Raw genomic sequence first — 21866 nt, 5'->3', positions numbered from 1 at the left:
ATTCATATGTCGTGAGTCTATTTTAATAAGATTTCGGGTTTGTTCCGGGGTTAAATTACAACGATTAATCGTAAATTAATTTAAGACATTTTGTCAAAAAACAATAATTAGATTGGCTAAAACAAATGAATTAATTATTAATAAGACACGACCGTTTTATTAAATACGAGTGAGAATCGATTCGCAATGTCTCGGCTTCACAAACATGAAAACAGCTGTGCGGCTTCGGGCATCATCGCTTTTGTTCGGTATGAGACGAACAATAAACGTATACGTCTATGCTCGCGTCGACCGTCGACTCGACGACGAACAAGTTCGTTGTTCGTTGTCTCTGATTCAGTAGCACATGAGATTCAACGGCGGGGTGTCGTTGCGTTGCCGCCGTACGAATAACAATAAAATCAACCTAACAGGGCTTCCAGTGTACTAATTTTATACATTACTAAAACAAAAGTTTTGTTTAGTGTTTGTTGTGATTTAGTTTCTTCGTACCTGTGTGGATTTATACTTGCGATCAGGTAATGAAAAAACAATAAGGTTTTATTTATAAGCGTCATACGTTTTATTTATTTCAAATTTGAAACTTTACGATTGGATTTGGAGATACCATCCATTATCTACCTATTAATAAGTATCCTCTTAACCGAAATTAATCAAAAATATCGTTACAATAAAATGTAAGTTTTATATAGGCCATGTTAAAGATTCGAACAACATTGATCGTAATTGCAAAATTTAGTGGTTTTACTGCAGCTTATGAATAGTCAAAAGATACACGAAAAGAGAATTAGGTTTATAGAGCAATAACAATCTTCAGGCATAACCTGCATACTGCCAATAAATAAACCGAGTGAAAGATTTGTTCTGAAATAACCTGTATTTTAACGGCTGAAACTATATACAGTAAGAAACAAACAGTTTATAATATTATTTTAATCTTTTAACATCGTAATTTTTTACTACACGATGAAAATAACTACTAATTAACATATTTTACTGAGTTAAATGTTGTTAACTTGTAGTTTTACTTTTAATAATCATGATAAGTGGCCAGGTAGGGCGAATTAACACAAACAAATTAATTGAACATAGCATTGAAGAAAGAAAAGCGTTGCCTGTCACAGATGTACTAATTAATTAAATTGTTGTTTTACGAAAAATCATCTAAAATTAATTAAAAATCGTAATATACATTTTCTTTCATTTACATAGTAATAAAAGCTATGTAGCCAATATGGTTATTTGACTTTTATTGTGGCATTTTAATGCTTAAATTAGCACATTGAAATTTTTGGTTTTCAAAATTACGATACTAATTAAATCGATTAATGATGTCTTATTTGATAATAATTACATAAAACGACACATAAAAATTAAACGACACATAAAAATTCGAACTCATTCGAACGAAAATTCATAGTTGTGATAATTTTTTTTTTCAAAGCAATGAAAATACATTTAAGGTAATGTCAATTGAATAAACATGTAGGTAACCTAATTTATAATCGTAAGGTAATACTGATATAGTGGAACTTTTTCTTTTATTTTATTTAAAAACCTTTCGTCAACAAACCAGTCTGATTAACTTATGAATATTTTATCAATTAGATTCGCTACTCTACTAATTCGATTAACAATGAAAAAAACATCGTAGCTTCACTATGTTTATTTAGTTATTATTCTTATTAGAGTTTAGTTTTTTTTCGTCGACCAAAACGTGCATTTAATAAAATAAGACAGAGAAAATGCTAACTTTTGTATTTTTTACGCGTCTCGTTCCTTTGTGGGAGAAAAAGAATAATGATTTAATGCATTTTTAGTCGACTCCAAAAAGAAGGTTATCAATTCGTCTGTATTTTTTAAACGTAAGTTACGATGGTATAGCAATACAAAGGTAGACTTTTGTGTTCCAATCTTTTTAAACTAAATTAACAGCTAATAAAATCCAGTCTCGTAAATACATGTATCATATAGATTAAAAATAAATCGCCTCATTACGTTAGTGACATGTCAATAACATTTTTTTTTAAATTTCTTGATTAAGGATGTATAAACATTTTAAATATGGAGATAACAGCATCAAACATCATAGTAGGAGTAGTTTACCAGGACTTGAGTAGAATTATACAATATTTATAAGATTAATAGCATTTCAAAAGTTTTCCCAAAGCCGATTACGTCAAACTGTTTTAATTTTGAATTTATAAATCTAAATATCGACTTCATCGTAACCTAATTGAAAGTCGCAAAACTTTTCTCATAGCAACCGAGTTTGTACGTTATTTCAACAAGCTTTCCTAAAGAGTATCTTCTTTTGAAATATTATTTAGTTCGATTATATTTCAACTTCAATCTACAATCTCTCTCACTAATCCCACTAATCCCTAAACTTTAGATGGACTAAAAGTCTATGACGAAAATTTGTATATTATTGTTGCGTGGCTTTAAGAGTGCAAAATATTGATTTGTCTCTGTCATTATCTTTTAAAAGGCAGGGATAACAATATTATGCTTTCGTACATTTCACACGCATGAACAAATAACTACACAATCAGTAGGCAAAAAAACAAAGATTTATAATTGGTAATTCTTTGTTTTAAAAATATTACACGTAATGCAAAATAACGTTAATAACTAACGGAACAAAAATTGAGGCCACAAATGGACCGCTTTTAAATTAAAACGTATGGATTTATCACATGGATATGACTCATCCGTCATATCACAAGAGTTGCTTGTTTATGAATATGTGACCGACATCGTCACTCTGCGTTTCATTGCTTATACAAAAAAACTCGCGTTATTATAAATCATAGACAACCATTTGTTTTTGTATAGAAGTTTTCATATATCTTGGCAGCTCTTAACTTAGCGCGAGTCCCAGCGTAGAACACAGTGTTAAGTTTAGCCAGGCGTATCGGGATGCGGGGAATGGCACTGCGCAGCACGCCAATGGGCCGCCAAGATATTTGAAAAGAACAATACGAAATGTTAAAGTATACTGGAAGACTAAAGGTAGACTCTAGTCTTCTACTAGACGTTTTTTGTACATTCTGGGACATCCTGTATGTTAGTCAAAGGTATAATTTTAAACTAAGTCTCAGATCATGACTCACATGTTATATTACGATTCTCGTAGACGTTCCACAACCGGTTTCACTAAATATTTGTACATCGCTTCTCTTCGCATAAATAAATTAATAAAGTTTAAATAAATAATTCATTGAAAATATACGGATGAAATCGCATATATCATATACATATGAACAATTATACATTTTATCCATAATTAATGTATGGTTTCTGTGGGTCAGATTTCTTTCACATTAACTGTATAAGAAATTAATTAAATCGCAAGGAATTAAATACATTTACAGGTATTTTAATACTTTATTGTTATAATGTCAATAGCCTAATGGTTAAGGGTACGGATTTCCGATCAGGAGGTCGGGGGTTCGAATTCCGCCATTCGACTATTGTCGTAAACCATATCCTAGCACAAGCTTAGAGCTTATTTGGAATGGTTAAAGAAATATTAGTAAATTTACACAAAAATCTGCTAATATATATATAATGCTTTTATACAATAATTTTTCCCTGAAAAATTTCCACGGTGATAAATAAAAAAGCTATAAATATTCATAATGTGAGCATATAATTATATTCTTTTATAAAAAAAGTTTCATTTAAATCTGACTTGATTTTCCAGACAGTAAAAGAGACTAGTTAATTAGGTAAAGTTGTTGCTTAGCAACGGATATTTAATGTCATTTATGCTGATTACATTTGTTCTGTAAAATCATTTCCAGTTATTATTAGTATTAAAATCTGTCCATTGCCGGATGTTGAATAATTCAACAAAATTCAAATGGCATTGATTTTTGTCTATTCTATTAAAACAACATCGGTGGTTTATTTTTAATATGTTATGAACATATGATTTTAACGAGATGTTTTGATACTGATAAATAATAATATCAATTAAAAATATTTTTTTATTTAAATATAAATTTATAAAACATGGTGATATAAGTAGATATGTTTTTATATAAATGTCTTCGCCGTGGAAACCTACACTTATTCAAAACCTCATAAATATTTATCTGAACTTTGTACTGGAATAAAAAAAATATAATAATATATCAACAAACCTTTGTTTCAATAAATAAACTTTATAGAGCGTATTAATAAAACTACAAAAAAAAAATATTATGAATGTTTTGAATTGTTATGAAATATATTAATTAAAAATACTACTGTTTCACATCATAAAAACTAATAATACGTATTAATATAATGAAGCTCAGTGCTGTGGTAATTAATTCTCAGTAATAAATCTTTAAGAATTGTTAATTCGTTAGTTAATCTTAAGTTAAGTGTGTGTTAATACGGTTAATTACGATGTTATGATGTCTTAGCGCTATAATATCGATTAACTATGTTTTACTGAATATACAAACATATGGTTTGATGCATACAGACATTCGCATTTGCAGATGCATTACCTAGCTTAAAGCGACAGAGGGGCTCACATAATAAGGATATTGGATGTATGAATCGATAGATGTTACGTATGTGTATGAAATTCGACATAGATGTAGAACAGTCTTTCCCAAAGTGGGCGATAACGCCCCCTTGTGGGCGCTGCAGGTCTAAAGGGGGCGGTAAGAGACCCAGAAAGAAAATGGGGGCGTTGTGTAGAGGCCTGGGGGGTGATTTGTAATTTTATTTAGCCAGGAGGCCTCTTAGACAACGACTGCATGAGCTCTGGACTCTTGTGAATATCAACTAATATGAATTAAAAGATTGCTTAAACTCTAATATGGGGGCGCTAAAAATATTTATTCTCAAAGTGGGCAGTAGACAAAATAAATTTGGGAACCACTGAGGTAGAATATAATCTGGTAGAACACATAGGCTACTAATTAAGTTTTATTTTAATATCATGCGGATGGTGTCGCGGGTGATCGTTAGTGTTTGAATATTTGAACTCTTATGAATGTGGAAAATATAACCTATATAAAAATTGTACAATCTCCATTTATGGAAAAAAATATTGCACTCGTTCAATCTTTCAACATAGTTGCTTTGATTCTTTGTGTATTTTCTTTGCTTTTGTTATCTAGATAAAACATTATGTTGTATATAGGTTATGTTATTACATCTTGATGCAATGCGTCTATTACAAATATTTCTTTAAATATAATTAATAAAAGTAGAAAATGTAGAGTTATATCCATGTTCCGCGGTTCCATGCACGCTTCTTATTTAATCGTATATTTTATTTATTATAACAAATTACATTTATACTGGTAGAAATATATAGATTGTGTGTCGTCAGCTCAATATGATATACGGCTCAGATCCAACCCAAGTGAAGGGTGACTACGCCGGTTAACCACGCTGGCCCACTGCGGTTTGGTTGACATCTTTGAATTTCTTCGTAGATATACTCATATGCATTGCATCACGATGTTTTTCGTCAACGTAAGAATACGTATAGATTATAAGTGGTAAAGGTCGTTGTAAATTGAAAAATATACTTTATCTCGTCACAGTGGTACGGTTGTTTAAATGTTTTGTTTAAGAAATGATTCAACATTGTTATCTTATAGAAATTTCTTAACATTTGTAAACGCATTAAAAACAAAATATGAGAGAAAATATGATATTGTGTAAGATTTATCTAGCTTTTTGCCAGTTACATGGTTGTGATAGCAAACTATAATAAAAACAAAACAACACCGTTTTTCTTTCTTTTGTTATTGATGAACTAGCTTTCACCCGCGAATCCGTCCGCCCGGGATTAAAAGAACTCAATTATTAGCCTATGTGTTCTTTCAGACTATGTTCTACTTCAATGCCAAATTTCAACGAGATCCATGGAGCCGTTCTTAAAATACCTTGTAACAAAAAAGCCATACATCCATCTAAACATTCGCATTTATAATATTCGTGAGATTCAAATTGTTATTAAAATTTCATTATTGTTAAAAGGTGACAGAAATAAATAATCTTGTATCTTTTATAAAAGGTCATAGTTATAAACCATCCTTAGTTTTTTACCGATAATGGACGTAATTGGTATTAATTTGCTATTCCTTGCAAAGGTCAAAGGTATGGATCTATAATTGAACTACATTTCTAAGATCCTTTTAAATATATACACAAATCCAGTCCAGTTAATAATACTAATTAAAACACAGATAATATTATTTAAGAAAAAAAAATCAAACATCTAAAAGTTCAAGATCGTTTTTTTAATACCAATCGAGAATTTGGCAAGACACTTTAGGTATATATTTTTTGGCATGAGTTCATTCAGTAGTATATATTTATAAATTCAAACTTAAAGATTTTAGTCTTGTCTTGTCTGTTATAAATAACGTGTTTGTATTTTTGTTTCCTTATACGTTATAATATTAAATTATCATGTTAATATCTATTTTTGATAACACACAGCGATTATCATACTTGTGTAACATTTGAGTTCAAATTTTAATAATATTTTTTTAAACTATATTTACTAATTGTTGATTAAAACGACAGTTTATTAAAAACAAATCTTTAAATGCAAAATTTGATTATTCAAATTAATAATATCACAGTAATTTACGTAAAACGACAAAGTTTTGATAAAAGATTCTTATTTAAAAATCTTAGCTTAATTTTCGAGGAGTACTTCCTTTATTGATTTTCAATATTACCAAATTCATCTTTTACTTCACCTTGGAACCTGTCAACCAGGGTGACTTTAGTTTTTTTTATGCTTCTGTTGTTGCCTATTCAATGCAGCGTGAATATTTTATGTCCACAAGTTGCATACGCACGGGACTGGATCGATGTGGCGAGCCAATAGCCAGACATAGTTCCCCCGGGTTATTGAGCTGCAATGTGCTCTCTATACTTCTATCTAAGTATCCTTTTTCTGTAAGACCTCTTCTTTGAAGATTAAAGATAGGCAACACATCTTCCTTTCAACTTCTAGAAGATGTTATGGGCAGCGATCGCCGCGTTAATTATCGATATAAGTGGCAGGATGCTTGGTCGCCGCCTATTCCTTATAAAAAAAAAACTGTCGCATTTGGATTAAATCAGTTGAAAAAATAATAGTCCAAGAGCTATAGCTATCCATAATCATTTTGTATTCGATAGTTCAGGGATATCTGAATTAGATTATTTTCTTACAAAATCCGCCACGACAGTAGCTGTAATAATCAGGTGGTTAGACGATTAAAACAAAAGCATGGCCAAACAATCTTGATAACTCATTAATAAGGCGATAACAACATTGTAGAGCCTTATCAGAGTTTCGAAACTGATACAAAATGAAAATTATAGCAATTACTTAAATAAATGATTGTATTTGTATTTAATTTAATTGTTAGAAATTTCTAACGCTAAAAATCCATAATTATGCACACGAGTCATTATGGAAAATTCCGCGTTCAATAAAAATATTTCCGGACTTGTTTAGCATTTTAAAAATATACGTTAGTGTCCCAGTTCTGTGTATGTTATAGCAGTTTTAATGGACTTTGCTTTTGAAACAATCTCAATTAACGCTGCCAGCGTGAATGTCCATTGTTAGAAATCTGCAAACAAAAACACTATATTTTTTGAACACTTTTTTTAGGTATCATGAATAGAAAGTGCTAGTAAAAATAGACCTAATTTTTTGCTGGTAGAGTTTCGTAGACTGATTCAATTGTTTGAACGGAATGTTTAGTAACAACTTGAATGAAGATTAACAATTATTAAGTACCTAAGTTAGGCAGCGACTTATATATAACTGGTCTTTAATAAGTTTTATCTGGTTATTACGGAGTTCTCATAATAATGATGAAATAGCATATAACAAAAGGTTACTGTACTTTATCACTAGATAGTGGAATGAAAGGATTTTGATCGATAGTATTTTACATTTGGCCTTATTGATAACATATATTAGTTAATATGTCTGAAGAATTACGCTTATTTATTTGCCCTTTCACGATTTCTTTTCGTTTGCCTTGGCCTAATTTTAGTCTTCTTTCTCCTCCTCTTCTTGATAAGAAAAGGGTAGGAATAGGAAGTGGATAGCCGGAGGGACATAGGAAAGGTTCCCTTTCTGTTTCTGTGCATCTCCTCCTTTGGTGATTAAAGGTAGGCAACGGATGTGCAATTGCACATGCTTATGGGCAGCGGTTGCTTCGCTGTTTGGACGAATCGAATACTTACGTTTCAAAATCGCTGAGAATTCTTAACATTTAAGTTATAAAAAACAATTATCTTTAGTACATTGTTAATAATCTAGACAATGTCTATAGGTCTACGACAAAAATACCTATACTTGAGTTGTAAGTTAGCACGTGTATTGGAGTTAAATACGAAACACTTAAATGTTGGAGTTGCTCCGAGTTTTCTTGAAGTAGACATGAGGGTTGGAATCCGTGTCAAGTTGACTACGTCGTCTCTACTCGGACATACAACATATTCCTACAGTTTGCTTTAGTATGTTATACAAGAAACAAAATCTCTGGGATATAATTATCTGTCTGAGTAACACGCATTTTTCGCTGCGTACCCAGGTGCACCTGTACGTAGATTATTCAAATCAATGCTTGAATTATCTCCAAATGATAATATGTATTGATATTTAATTCGGTTGCTAAGCCGACGAACGTAAGCAGTGATAAAACTGCGTTGATTGTGTTCCGATTTCTGAGAGCGTCAGTCTGGGAAGTCATTGCGTGTTTGCTAGTCGTGTGTACAAGGATACAAAGGCATGTTAGCTCCAGTAACGGGTACTTGGGTTCAGGTATGAGATTTTTTATATAATTATCGTCTCGGTGGCCACGAGCAATCGGCCAAATAGATTAGCTGAAGTAATTATGCGACCGCTGCCCATATACATCCCCAAAGGCATGCGTATTCGTTGCCTACCGTTAATCGCCAGAGGAGAGGAAGCACGGATTTTTTTTTACTTCTTAAGCGTCCCCTCCTCACCTTCCCATACTTTCCTTATAAGAAAAGGTTGGAAATGTAAAGAGGACTAAAATAGGCCTTAATCAACAGTCGGTGTGAACTGGAGCTGTGTCAACTCACGAGTACTCCAAGACACGTGCCTCAGATCTCACCTTGACCTCAGCATCTTTAATATTTTTATGTTCATCTTAAGTGTGCAGAGTTTTTATTTTTATAATAATACTAGCCGTCGTAAGCCACTTACTAGCCTATGTTTTCTTCCAGACTCTGTTCTACATATGCAAAATTTTGTTGAAATATTTTTTTTTTGCTACGAGAGCACATACTAACAAGTATAAAGTAAAGTATAATAAGAGAAAAAACGATTTCACCCACCTTTGTAAATATTATAAATAAATAAAAACATTTCTTAATGTATAATGACAAATGTTAGTCAATGTAGAACATGAGCTCCAGACGTAGTTAGCCAACAAGGCGGCATTGTTTGTCGGTTAAGGCCCTCAGCCACTCTCGCAATTATCTTATCTTTGTCTTCTAACATTAGCTTGCAAAATAAGGAATTAAACAGCTATTTATATGTTATATTTACAACGTGCCTTATTACTTAAAATGTTATACGACTTTTTATTACTTTGTTTTGTATTTGTCAAGTAGTCTTGTAACTTCTTTCTAATATTATAAATGCGAATGTTTGGATTTGTTAGAAGGTATCTACAGAACAGATGCGTCGCTAAAGCTGAAATATAGCGTAGATGTTGAATATAGTCTGAAAGAACACAGGCTACTTATTAAATTTATTTTTAATACCGCGCGGACAGAGTTGTGGGCGACAGCTAGTATATAAAAATGTAAATGTATATAAAAATCATCGCCTTTTTTAATTTGATGTTAAGGTTCTTTATTTAACCTTAGTTACCAGGTCGTGGCTAAATCAGCCAGCAAATCTAACCATGGTATGGGAGACACTTGCAAAGTCGGCATAGATGGGTAAAGGCAATTAATTTATAGATAAATATAATACTTATTTACTGGTCTAATTGTAATAAAACATATTCGAAGTCAATTGTTATCTAATATGAACAAACATAATTAGTGACACGCTTCATTGGAGACGGAATATGAAGGCTTAACTATAGAATAAGACTATGGCTTCTAGCGGAACTGCTCGTAAGGTTTCTATTGATTTGTGTTATTATTTGTTGACTAGCTGTTCGTGACTTCGTTCGAGTAGAAACGACCACGATTTTTATATGATTTTACGAAGAAGTGTTGAGACAGTGACGTCATGCCTTTGTACTTACATTGTGGTGAATAACAATAAATATTATAAATCTGATTAGTTTTTTACTGTTAGTATATAATAAAAAAAAGCTGACGATATTTATAATGTTCTATGTTGTTCTGTATTTATGCCCTTGGTCATTATGGAAGCTATAACTGTACCGCAGTATTTCTCAACTGAAATCTAAAATTATAGTTATTATGCGTGCAGTTTAAAATGAAACCTTATTAAGTATTGGCTAATAAATTGCCTAAGTCATTTCGAGATGGTAGTCTAAAATAACCCGATATGCAGCGACCGACAAGCCGGCTGTTGCAAAACTTTCAAATCGGAAATAAAAGCAAGAGTTTGGCTTACAATATTATATAAGCACACCCACGAACACATCGCCCACAATTAAATCGCTCGTTAAATTTGATAATACCATGAATAAGTTGAAAGTTAACGAAATATTTCCTAAAGGTTATCGCTTTTGTAACTGTTCGTTTGCAGCTTAAGCTATAAAAATGTTGAAATACAGATTTAGAGATCTAACAGCATTATGAGATTTAAAAAAAAGTTGTTATACCTATATAAATAAAATCCGGTTCAAATGACTTTTTGGTTTTGTTGTCAGAATATTTTACTGCAAAAAACTGGCGTAACTAAGCTCTAACAGACTATTTTTAAATTATCTAACTAGAGTTAAGTAGTACAAAAAAGCTTAACATTTTGCTAGATAGACTTCAGATTAATATTCCTTTATGCACGTTCTTCAAACTTGTAGTAGTCTGGGACATGTAAAGCGAAATCAGAACCCTGATTTTCCCTCATCATAGATTTGATACCACGTAGTTCTGTGTGTTCGCACCGAACAGCAGCAAGCAGTTCGCAACGAACTAAATCCATTCCAGCCTCACATCACTTCACTTCACTTCTGCTACAGGCGTCGGATTTCTATGGGTGTCTGACAAAAAACTGTTCGCGGTTACTGAAGACGATTGCGTTCCATATAAGTTCTATGATATTGCCTAATTGACTTAGTATTTTGAGTTTAATAACTAACTTTGTTTAAGCAGGGATTGGTGTCGCAAGATGGTCAGTGCGCGATGACGCCGGGCATAAAGATGGAGTCAAAGAGCACGCAGATCCACCTGCCGCTGATCGGGCGTGGCAGCCGCGGTGATCTCAACGAAAAGGTCACTTTCTCACAACTCAAGTCGCCAGAACAGCTCAATAATGGACAACTCACAGGGTAAGAAAACTTACTAATCGTACGAGGGTTATGAAGCACACATCAGTAACCAAAGAGTTAGTGATATTTCAGCTTCAATTATTAATATAATGTTGATTAGAGTAGAGAAAGAGAGTTTTCAATTACATAAACCATTTAATAAATGAGTATCGGACAACATATATAGTCTTATAAAACTTTCAAGTTAAATTCTGTCCCGCACTTTTAACTTTGAGACGTTTCATTTCAACAGTTGCGAACAAAATGTACAATTATTTTAATTGCATTGAATTAAAAAAGCCATTTAGATTAGTAAATATTTTGTTACGTTATGAATATTGCTGGCATTTACTGTAGCGTTAGTTTTCACACCAAAGAATTCAATAGCACGTAATTTGCGAGCCCTCAACTTCTGAATGACGAAAGATTTTCCCTTCTGCACAATGGAGGGAACAAAGTACAGTAAAAGCCTTTTCCCATGGCAAGTTTTTTTTTATTTTTTAACTTGATTATTAACATGGATATATTGAGTTACATATGCCTATTTTAAATATAATTACGTAAATGAATAGTAGAAAAAACAGAAATAGAATTTTGAATTTTTTTAAACTGCATTTTTAAATAAATTATCAACGTAATAAGTTCAGGAAAAGCGGATAGAGATGTAACCAAAAGATTTATTGTAATTTCAAACTTGTGATTCAAATGAAAAATTCAAATCAACGAATAATCCGTTATCAATGGACATTTAAATCCGGTGGAATTACGTCATCCTGCCGTTATTCCGGTCAAATAACTATGTACGTATGTATGTATATACAACACGTTTGACCGTTTTAGGTAACATTTACATATTTAAAATCGACTACTACGACGACCGTGAGTTGCCGAGACCAAAATCCATGTTTAAAACATATTGTTATCTCTGTATTGTCAAAGATGATGGGATGACGATTTTATACAGGGATTATGGTCTCATAAACCGACGGTAAAACTTTCTTATCTTAATTTCAGTGATAAAATTAAAAATACATATAAAGAATATTTGATTTTAAAATAATTTCACGTAAATGAAAGTGATTACAGAAATGTACCAAAACAATATAGAGACAATAGACGCTTTTTTTAGAAGAAATTTGCTCATAGTAATTAACTTAATTATACCTTATGTCAAAGTTTCCTTTATTCAAATTGTAAAAGTACAAAGTTATCGTATTAAATATTGTCATTGTACAAATGTGACACGCGGGTATTGTAAATTAAAGAACTTTTAAACTTAATTAAGCTTTACATTAGCAGTTGCAGGGGACTTCCTCCGCGGGAAATAAAAAAATAAATTTTGAAAAAAAAAATTTAGTAAAAGTATAGCCTTTGTCACATGGTGTTAGTGCAGCTTCCCATCAGCGAAAGAATTTTACAAATCTGACTTCTAAGCCTTTTTTACCTTTATTTTAAGGCTTCAATGCATTCGTAATGAAGTAAGAAAAAGGTTCTTAATTTTGTTAAATGATTATGCTAATATTAAAGGGCGTTTTAATAATTATTGAATTGAATTTTCTCTATGCCATGGTTACTCTATTATTTAGATAGTCTGTAGACTGAAATAGATACAGTCCTTGAGCTAGATGTCTCGCCCTTGTTTCAAAGGACTTAAGTAAATGTAATCTGCCACGCGACTTACACTGCTCGTTTTGTACATTTATTACGTAGTTATGTCCATATTTGCTTGTGCAAACTGAAGAGAAAAGGCTTGTAAAATTGTCGTGAACTCTGGGTTAGGATTGTCTTTTGTTAATAAAATTATTTTATTGCTACAATCAGGTATATATTTTTTACTTTACTTATGATAGATGCCAAAAGTGGCCAGCAACAACTTAGTTTGCTCAAATTGGCTGCTTCACCCGGTGGAATACCACGATCACATAGAAGACCGGCGTCAAGTGGAAGCAAATCCGCGTACAGCGTGACGACTGGGCGTCCGGAGGGCCTAATTTTAGTCCATTATAGCTTTCTACCCTTTTCTTATAAGGAAAGGTTTCCTTCCATTGTATAATTTCGATCCTTTAAGTATTGGGACCAACTTATTGTTATCATTTTTAAATGTTGTTTTTCGGTCTCACTGACGTCAGTGAAAACAACATAAGTTATTCATTGTATTTTTAGTCTACTACGCGCAAAAAACTTGAATATTTGAAGAAACATTGGACTTTGACCTTTTTTGACTTTGAATAAAACATCATTATTAATACGAGTATCATACATTTTGTAAATTGCAGCTGTGTATTTCCACTATCCATACACTTATAGAGGTTTCTCGCTAAACCAGTTCTCTTTTATCAAGATTCTGCCTTTATCGTCATCGCTTTTATTCTCTTTAGAAAATTAGAGAGCAATACGTTTTCATACAGGTGTAACAACAGTGTGAACCCACGGTTTTATGTTATTGAGGAATTTCTTGTTACATACTTCATATGCATAAGTTTTCATGTTGAAGAAACATAAAACGAGTAAAGTAACCAAGGGATATTTATATTTTGCAATGGTTCTAAATAGCAACGAAATTTGAGCCGGAAAGTAATTGTCGTAAAACGACGGATACGTCACTGCATACACTTCGTATCGATTATTTGATGTCCTAAATAACTAGGTTTTGATAAGGAAACAATTCATCCATTGTTTAATATCATTTGCAAAACCTTTGTCAACTGCTCGTTCCACGATCTATTGGTACACATATAAAACTAATTATTTTTTATCTAAGTTATTAATCTTAGTATTTAAAGGTGTAAATTAATATTAAATCAGAATTAAACTTGTGTGAACATCTTGCGCTCTGTCAGTACTTATGCTCTCACCTTTTGGAATTTGACCTCCGGTTAACAGTACCCGGCTATTGAATTGGCACGTCACACAGAGGAGTATGTTTAGTCCTCACTTGCCAAATCAAATGTTGGATTTCTTTTACATAGCAAAACTTTCTATTCGATAGCGCTGTTGCATTAATAAATAGACATAAAATTGCGGCCATTATAGAATATTCTGATCAAATCCTAGTGTCTTCAAGTTACTAGGAAGCTAGGTTTGAGTTTAACTGGTGATTCCTGTAAATGCAGCATTTTTGGCAGCAATCCAAACTCTTGTATTTAAAGTGAATTGATCGCTGTGACACTGGTCTTGTTGATACTAACTGTAGCTTTATTAATGAACACGACAATTTTATATAATGTACTGAGGTTTTGATAAAAATCTCTATCAAAGCGCGCTCCATCTCTATTGAATATAAAACAAATGTTAGAGCTTTAATTCTTGAGACGGCTTAATAAAGCGCACCCTTGGAAACGCCTACTGTTGCCGCAGCAAAACTCAATATTAAAAATAACTGACTGTACTATTGACCACTTAACGTTTCTTTAAATCGCTTTTTCAATGTTTTCAGTGGCTCACAAATGAATTTATGCAACGGTGGCGCGGGCACCGCAGCGATGACGGGGCTCGTGCCCAAGGTGCACAACGATTGCGGCGACCAGAAGAAGCCCATGGCCTCCCTCACACATCTGCCCAAGCGACCACCTGTCGACATCGAGTTCTCGGAGTTATCGTACTCAGTAAGCGAGGGCAGGAAGCGCGGCTACAAGGCGCTGCTAAAAGGCATTAATGGCACATTCCGTTCCGGCGAGCTCACTGCCATCATGGGACCTTCTGGCGCCGGGAAGAGCACCCTCATGAATATATTGGCGGGATACAAGTAAGTAGTTTACAATATTAAACACTGAGACGCGCTACGAGCGCAATCGAAGTACGCTTTACTTCGGGCATGCTCTCGACTTAGATGTTTTTTTTTCAGAAAGAAGGTTTAACTTCACAATTGTTTTAAGTAGTGTTAATTGGTAACATCTTGATTGTAGCCATCTCCTGTAGTAACGGTAGTTATTTTTTGATGTAGTTTATGCATTTTTAGCTCTGCAACGCATCAGTTAATTTTGTTTACGTTTTATTTTTATCTGTGATTCATTTCACACTCACGAACTGTTTACGTTTTTTTAAAACGCGTTCGCTGTGCAATGTTAACAATTTAGAAATGTTTGAGATCTGGATCGCGGCCAGAAACGCGCCTAGTTCAAAACATGTGAATTTATAGAGCTGTTTTCACTGCGTACATTGTACAGAGTTTTAAATGGATCTCTGTAAAGTAGCGACTCCATGTATGTGACCTAAGTGCAGAAATATAATATAAGATGCATCTATTTTATCCAAACAATGTACTTTATTGGCCTCCTTCTAACAAAGTGTTAGGAACTTTTGGAATGTTAACAGGTTTTATATGTTTACTACTACTTTTGCAAGTGTGTTTAATTAGTTGTATTTTTATTTTCCAGATCTTCGTATGTAACGGGGTCCATTCTCATAAACGGCAAAGAGAGGAATCTGCGGCGGTTTCGGAAGCTCTCCTGCTACATAATGCAGGACGACTGCCTCCTGCCGCACCTCACCATCCGGGAAGCGATGTACGTGTCGGCCAACCTCAAGCTAGGCAAAGACATGACCGCTGCAGCCAAGAAGATAGTCATCGACGAGATCCTAGAGATGCTCAGTCTCGTGGAAGCGGCGGATACGCGCACGATAAACTTGTCGGGCGGACAAAAGAAGCGGCTGTCGATAGCTTTAGAGTTGGTCAACAATCCACCGGTGATGTTCTTCGACGAACCGACGTCAGGGTTGGATAGCTCATCTTGCTTCCAGTGCATATCTCTGCTGAAGTCGCTGGCGCGCGGCGGCCGCACCATCATCTGCACCATCCACCAGCCCTCCGCCAGGCTATTCGAGATGTTCGATTTCCTGTACACGCTGGCGGAGGGTCAGTGCATCTATCAGGGCCGGGTCAGCGGCCTCGTGCCCTTCTTATCGTCCATGAGCCTACATTGCCCCAGCTATCATAATCCTGCGGATTACGGTATGTCAACAACCTATTAAATAATACCTATTGTTGTGTTTATCTCTTACCCGCATGACTCCGTCTGCGCAATATTTAAAATAAATCTTACTAAGTGGTCTATATGTTCTTCCAGACTGTGTTCTACATCTGTGCCAAATTTCAATGACATCTGTTGATCCGTTCTGGGGATACTTTTATAACAATCATCGATACATTCGAATTTACAATCATTGTATTAATTGTACAGTGATGGAGGTGGCGACGGGTGAGCACGGCGACTGGGTACACAAGCTGGTGATGGCGGTGAACAAAGGTGGTTGCGGGCGAGGGAACAACTCCTCTTCCTCCTCCTCCTCCGCCTGTTCCGCCCCCGCGGCTGCCGGCCCCGCCCTCGCGCCCGCCCCCGCCCCCACCGGCCCCGCCCCCGCGAACAACTGCAACTACAACAACCTCAAGACCAATGTCAATAACAAGGATGCCTTACAAATTGTCGTAGGTAAGTTCAATCACACCTTATTTACAAATGTCGGCATCCTACGTCGTCTATGTGTTCCTCCAGGCTATGTTTTATATCTATGTCTTTAAATGAAATACCTTAAGTCGTTTTGGAGATAGTAGTAACAAACCTCCATCCATCCAAAACTTAAATAGAATGGACCTATTAGCCTAGCGTTGTTTAAGTTCCTACATTTATGTTTGAAATTTGTCAATTTCCACAGACAAACCCACGTGCACTGTGATAGACCTGTCGGAGCCGCCTCTGAACACGGAGAAGCCGGCGGCGGGCAACCTGGCGCCCGTCACCTGCACCACCTCGCTGCTCGACTCCAGCGAGAGTTTCACCAAGAAGCCGGTGAAGGCGGGCTTCCCCACCTCCGGCTGGAAGCAGTTTTGGATCCTGCTCAAGAGGACCTTCCGCAGCATCCTGCGGGACCAGATGCTGACGCACCTGCGCCTCTGCAGCCACACCGTCGTCGGCCTCCTCATCGGCTTCCTCTACTACGACATAGGACACGACGCCGCCAAAGTGATGAGCAACGCCGGTTGTATATTTTTCACCGTCATGTTCACCATGTTCACCGCTATGATGCCTACTATACTTACATGTAAGTTTATTATCTTTAAAAAAATATTTATGTCTGTATCGTTTACCTTAAAACACACTAAGCGCTTTAGAATGTTTGCTTTATATTTTAGTAGACTGTAGATAATTTTAGGCGGAGATAGTCTCCATTACCTCAAATCTATTAACAATTGTGCACGTTTATGTAAAAAATAATGAAAAAGTAATAACTGGTTGTTTGTGTTTCAGTCCCGACAGAGATGAGCGTGTTTGTGCGAGAGCATTTGAATTATTGGTATTCCCTGAAGGCGTTCTACTTCGCAAAGACAATGGCGGACTTGCCTTTCCAGGTTAGTTTCAATCACCAATTTTAAGTTAAAGTATTATTCCTTTGCCAAGTAGTGGTATCGACAGGATGCTTCACAAATACTTATAATAATCGTTGTAGTGCCAATATAAACAAAAACCGTAATAAATATTTATAACAAAGGAGTTTATGTATGGAAGTAAAAAGCAAAAGGCGACGTTTGGTACATTAAACGATGTTTATTTCCGTGTGGTTTTCAGATAGTATTCAGCGGCGTGTACGTGATAATAGTGTACTTCATGACGGGGCAGCCGATGCAGACTGACCGCGTGCTGATGTTCACCGCCATCAATATCCTGACGGCGCTGGTGGCGCAGTCGCTGGGCCTGCTCATCGGCGCCGCCATGAAGATCGAGACCGGAGTCTACCTCGGCCCGGTCACCACCATACCTGTGGTCCTCTTCTCCGGATTCTTCGTCAACTTCAACGCCATACCTAGTTACCTGCAATGGCTGACGTACCTCAGTTACGTGCGGTACGGTTTCGAAGGCGCGATGCTGTCGGTGTACGGGTTCGGGCGAGAGAAGCTGCACTGCTCCGAGGCGTACTGCCACTTCCGCAACCCTGACATGTTCCTCAACGAGATGACGATGGACAAGGCGAACTTCTGGGTGGACGTCGCCGCTCTCAGCGCGTTCTTCGTTTTCATTAGAGTAATCTCTTATTTAGTTTTAAGGTTCAAGTTGAAGATGATGCAGTAGCTTGTTTAGCACAAAGCGGCGCGGCGCGGCGCGGCTTCTTTATATATCCACGGTTGGAAATCACGTCGTATGGTACAGTTACTGTAAGTTACTGTGTGGTGTCAGGTGTACTGTACGCAGTTACTATGTGGTGGTGTCCGGTCGTACCTACCGTGATGTGATCGTGTTGTGGTTGCTTTGCGTAACTGCACTGAGTTGGAAGCTTGGACGTGTGGTTGCTATATTTTCATATAGCTTTCCCTTTAATGATGCAACTATAGAAATGCGAGACATGTTTTTTTATATTTTTAATAGTGATAATTTTATCAAAACCAAAGATTACACGCGGTGTTGGAAAAAAAAGTAATTTAACGTCTTTGGGACTCTAAAACGATATATTTGACATTTGAATTAAGTTATAGATAACTAAATTTTTCTAAAATAGACAGCTTTATTTTATATGGTCAAAATGTAATGTGATATTTTTTTTCAATGATGCGGGTAGTTCGAAGTTTGTTGCTAAAACAATTTTCCATATATCAAATAAAAAACTGCCATGTGTCACTGATAAATGTTAATCGAGTGCGTCATGTTGTAATCCGAGTGGTATTTAGACGAGATTGCATATCATACAGTTAAATTCAAATTATGTTTTTAAAGTACCTTCAATTGACAGGGTGTTGGAACTTTAGTGTGGATGGTTGTATGTCTGAAAGTGGAACCAAATTGATGACTTGTATGTATTTATGGCTGTGAAATCTCATAAAAAGGTGATGCACTTAAAAAGATTAAGCCTAACACGGGGTAGTGAATCAATGTTTGTATTTATTTTGATTTAAACTTATAAATAATGTTTTGTTATCGGTACCAATTTAACAGTATTAAAGAAATTGTTTTAGCAAAACACTTCACATTCCTATCGTTTATAATGTTGCCCTGATAATTTTTTTGTTAAATAATAATGATTGCCAGGATGAAGGTACAATTCCCTACCTCCTGGTTACCATAGGAATCCGCTGCCGTGACTCTTGCAAAATATTGTCATCCCTTACCTTCCGATTGAAAAAACAGAGACCGCACTATTTAATTCAAGTGTTACGGCAGTCGAAACCCACAGTATTATAGTCAAACAAGGATATCTCGGCCGGTGAGAGTTGTTATAGCGCTTAGTTCTGTCAGAACATATTTATATCGATATGGACATAGAAAAGGGCAAAAAGAACAAACTTTAATGACAGCTACAGTATAAAAAGGATCTTGCGACAATTTTAGCATTGGCAGGAGGGCGCTAGTGAGCTATTTTAGTTTGACTTATGGCCACCGGGTTAGATATCCTTGTCCGTCTATAAAATCGAATGTAATGTGGTACATTTGTATGTTTCAGGATACGAGGTAATTAGTTAAATGTAGAACTTTAGTTTTCGAAATATCTAGCTTGATAGTACGCAATAGTTTGTTTATACGTAAACTTATAGGTTAGTTGATAAGGTTTTATAGAAGATCGGGCCCATGACTTAACTTTAAGTTACTTAAATCGTAATTAAATGATATTATTTTATTTGTATTTATGAGCTCACGACGTGGACGTTTCTACTTATGCCATTGTCAAAATGACAGCTGTCAGAATGACGTCAACGTGTCATTGAAATTAAATGTAACAGATACTCGTTGTTTTGACAATTGGTAAAATTTACTCAATTCATCATTACATTCTAGATATTAATTAGATTCTTGAATACCTTACATTACGCTAAAGATTTTTTGGTAAATCTCTATGTCTATCCTAATTACCAGTATTTATTAATTATTAATAAACGACTGTGATTTTTATAGCGGCGCTGTTTGTTTTTTATTCCATCTCCTGAAGTACTGGGGTTAATACCCAAAGAATGCACGTAAAAAAAAATAACGACGACGTCCTTCAAGAAGCGAGTGTACCTTATTTTCAAAGACCAGCAACGCATTTGCAGTTACTGTAAAAATATTATCAAAAATCAAATCTTATTCAAAGTTTCGTGAGACATTATACTAATCGAACCATCGGGGACCACCAATACCAGTACCACTCATCCTGATGAAAGGCCCCCGATGGGCTCGAAACTAGTCGGTGCCGCCACCGGAAGAATATACGTGAGTGTTAAGCCGTGTTTATATATCAGTTTAAAATCAAATCTATACTAATTAATACTCCACACTACTAATAAATCGTGATAAAGCAGGTTAAAATTACCATACGAAAGCTATAACAACGTGTGTAGGCAGTCTTTAATGTCGTAAAATGATTTAATTATAGCGCCATCTATCCGAGAACAAAGTTGCCTTTTATAAGCTTCATCCTTCATCGAATCATTCATATTCAGAATCATTGTTAATTGGAAAGAAAAGAAAATAGTTTAAGCGCCATCTGTATTTTCTTACAGTTGTAAATATGTCTTTTTAATATTTCTGCCTGTGTCCGATAGATGGCACTTTTACTATAGTCAAAGTTAGTCAACGCACGTAACCTTTTTAAAACATCGAACATCTCGCAACCCGATACCCGCAAAAAATTCTTATGTTACAATGCACATAGAGATCGGGAAGAAGTTGATAAACATAACATTGTAGTGGACAGTGAGTGTACAAAACTTTCAACTATAATAAAGTCAGACGGAGAAATGATAAATTGTGCAGGAACCGGTACACGGGCTTTTATTACGCTGTTGAGATAAAAGCTCCCAGAGGGCGCGCTGGGACGCGCTTTACGGCGAATAAACTACGCCCGAAGAGCGATAAACTACAGGACTACTGGATGTCTTCCAGGATCGATCAGGAATGTTGCTGAATTTGGCAGTTTTACGCTTCGCAAGCTTCTATATTGAATACTTACTCACTTCTGTTTATTTCATTATTTCGTGAACTTATTTGTTTATTATTATTAACCAATTTTAACTGAAAAGAAATAACCTTCTCCTTTGTGAAGTTGGTTAAAAAAACAATTAAAAAGTCGTAATAATTTCATAAAATCAATTCAGTTTTCAAGTGAATAACTCTTGATATCGACATTACTTTGATTTTCCGTGAAAATTATTATTTACTTATGAAAAATAATAAATACCCTCGAATTGCGCAACTTTGTTATTTACCTTGTTATTTTTATTAAGCTCCGGCAGCTCTGCCCGGCTCCGGAGAATTCCTTTCATCTTATTAACACTTACTTTCTATTAAAAGGTTTCTCATTGTGTTAAATGTTTAAACAAAAACAACAGCTTTCTGTTGTCTCCATAAATAGCGAGATTATTCTAAGATTAAGGTGGATTCTTCTTTGGTAAACATTGTAAAGTCTTCGATATTTAATTTATTTCATACAATAGCAAATGTG

At 35.0% G+C, this 21866-nt stretch overlaps 1 protein-coding gene across 3 annotated transcripts; it reads left to right on the top strand.

Annotated features, from left to right (window-relative positions):
* Positions 1-336: 336 nt before the first annotated feature.
* Positions 337-20335, top strand: Atet (ABC transporter expressed in trachea). 3 transcript variants are annotated; one of them, XM_013324636.1, is made up of 8 exons: positions 337-518; positions 11308-11483; positions 14899-15207; positions 15839-16413; positions 16643-16891; positions 17115-17501; positions 17708-17808; positions 18026-20335. In XM_013324636.1, exons 2-8 carry the CDS (start codon positions 11338-11340, stop codon positions 18524-18526), a joined length of 2268 nt encoding a protein of 755 aa, XP_013180090.1. In that variant the 5' UTR covers positions 337-518; positions 11308-11337; the 3' UTR covers positions 18527-20335. The 3 variants fall into 3 exon arrangements, with proteins under 3 accessions (XP_013180090.1, XP_013180099.1, XP_013180081.1); XM_013324645.1 differs by having other exon boundaries at positions 11305-11483; XM_013324627.1 differs by lacking the exon at positions 337-518 and adding an exon at positions 8725-8800.
* The last annotated feature ends 1531 nt before the right edge of the window (positions 20336-21866 follow it).

The sequence above is a fragment of the Papilio xuthus genome, unplaced genomic scaffold, assembly GCF_000836235.2.
Source record: "Papilio xuthus unplaced genomic scaffold, Pxut_1.1 DF828952.1, whole genome shotgun sequence".
Classification (NCBI taxonomy): domain Eukaryota; kingdom Metazoa; phylum Arthropoda; class Insecta; order Lepidoptera; family Papilionidae; genus Papilio; species Papilio xuthus.
The sequence above is the reverse complement of the archived record's forward strand: the minus strand, read 5'-3'. Positions and strand labels throughout refer to the sequence as shown.

What these genes read in the sequence shown, in the direction of transcription:
- Atet (XM_013324627.1), top strand. Translation starts at nt 8,768, where the DNA reads ATGTTAGCTCCAGTAACGGGTACTTGGGTTCAG. An exon ending in AATAATGGACAACTCACAGG is followed by an intron (nt 11,484 to 14,898) that starts GTAAGAAAACTT and finishes CAATGTTTTCAG; the next exon opens with TGGCTCACAAATGAATTTAT. An exon ending in GATGCCTACTATACTTACAT is followed by an intron (nt 17,502 to 17,707) that starts GTAAGTTTATTA and finishes TTTGTGTTTCAG; the next exon opens with TCCCGACAGAGATGAGCGTG.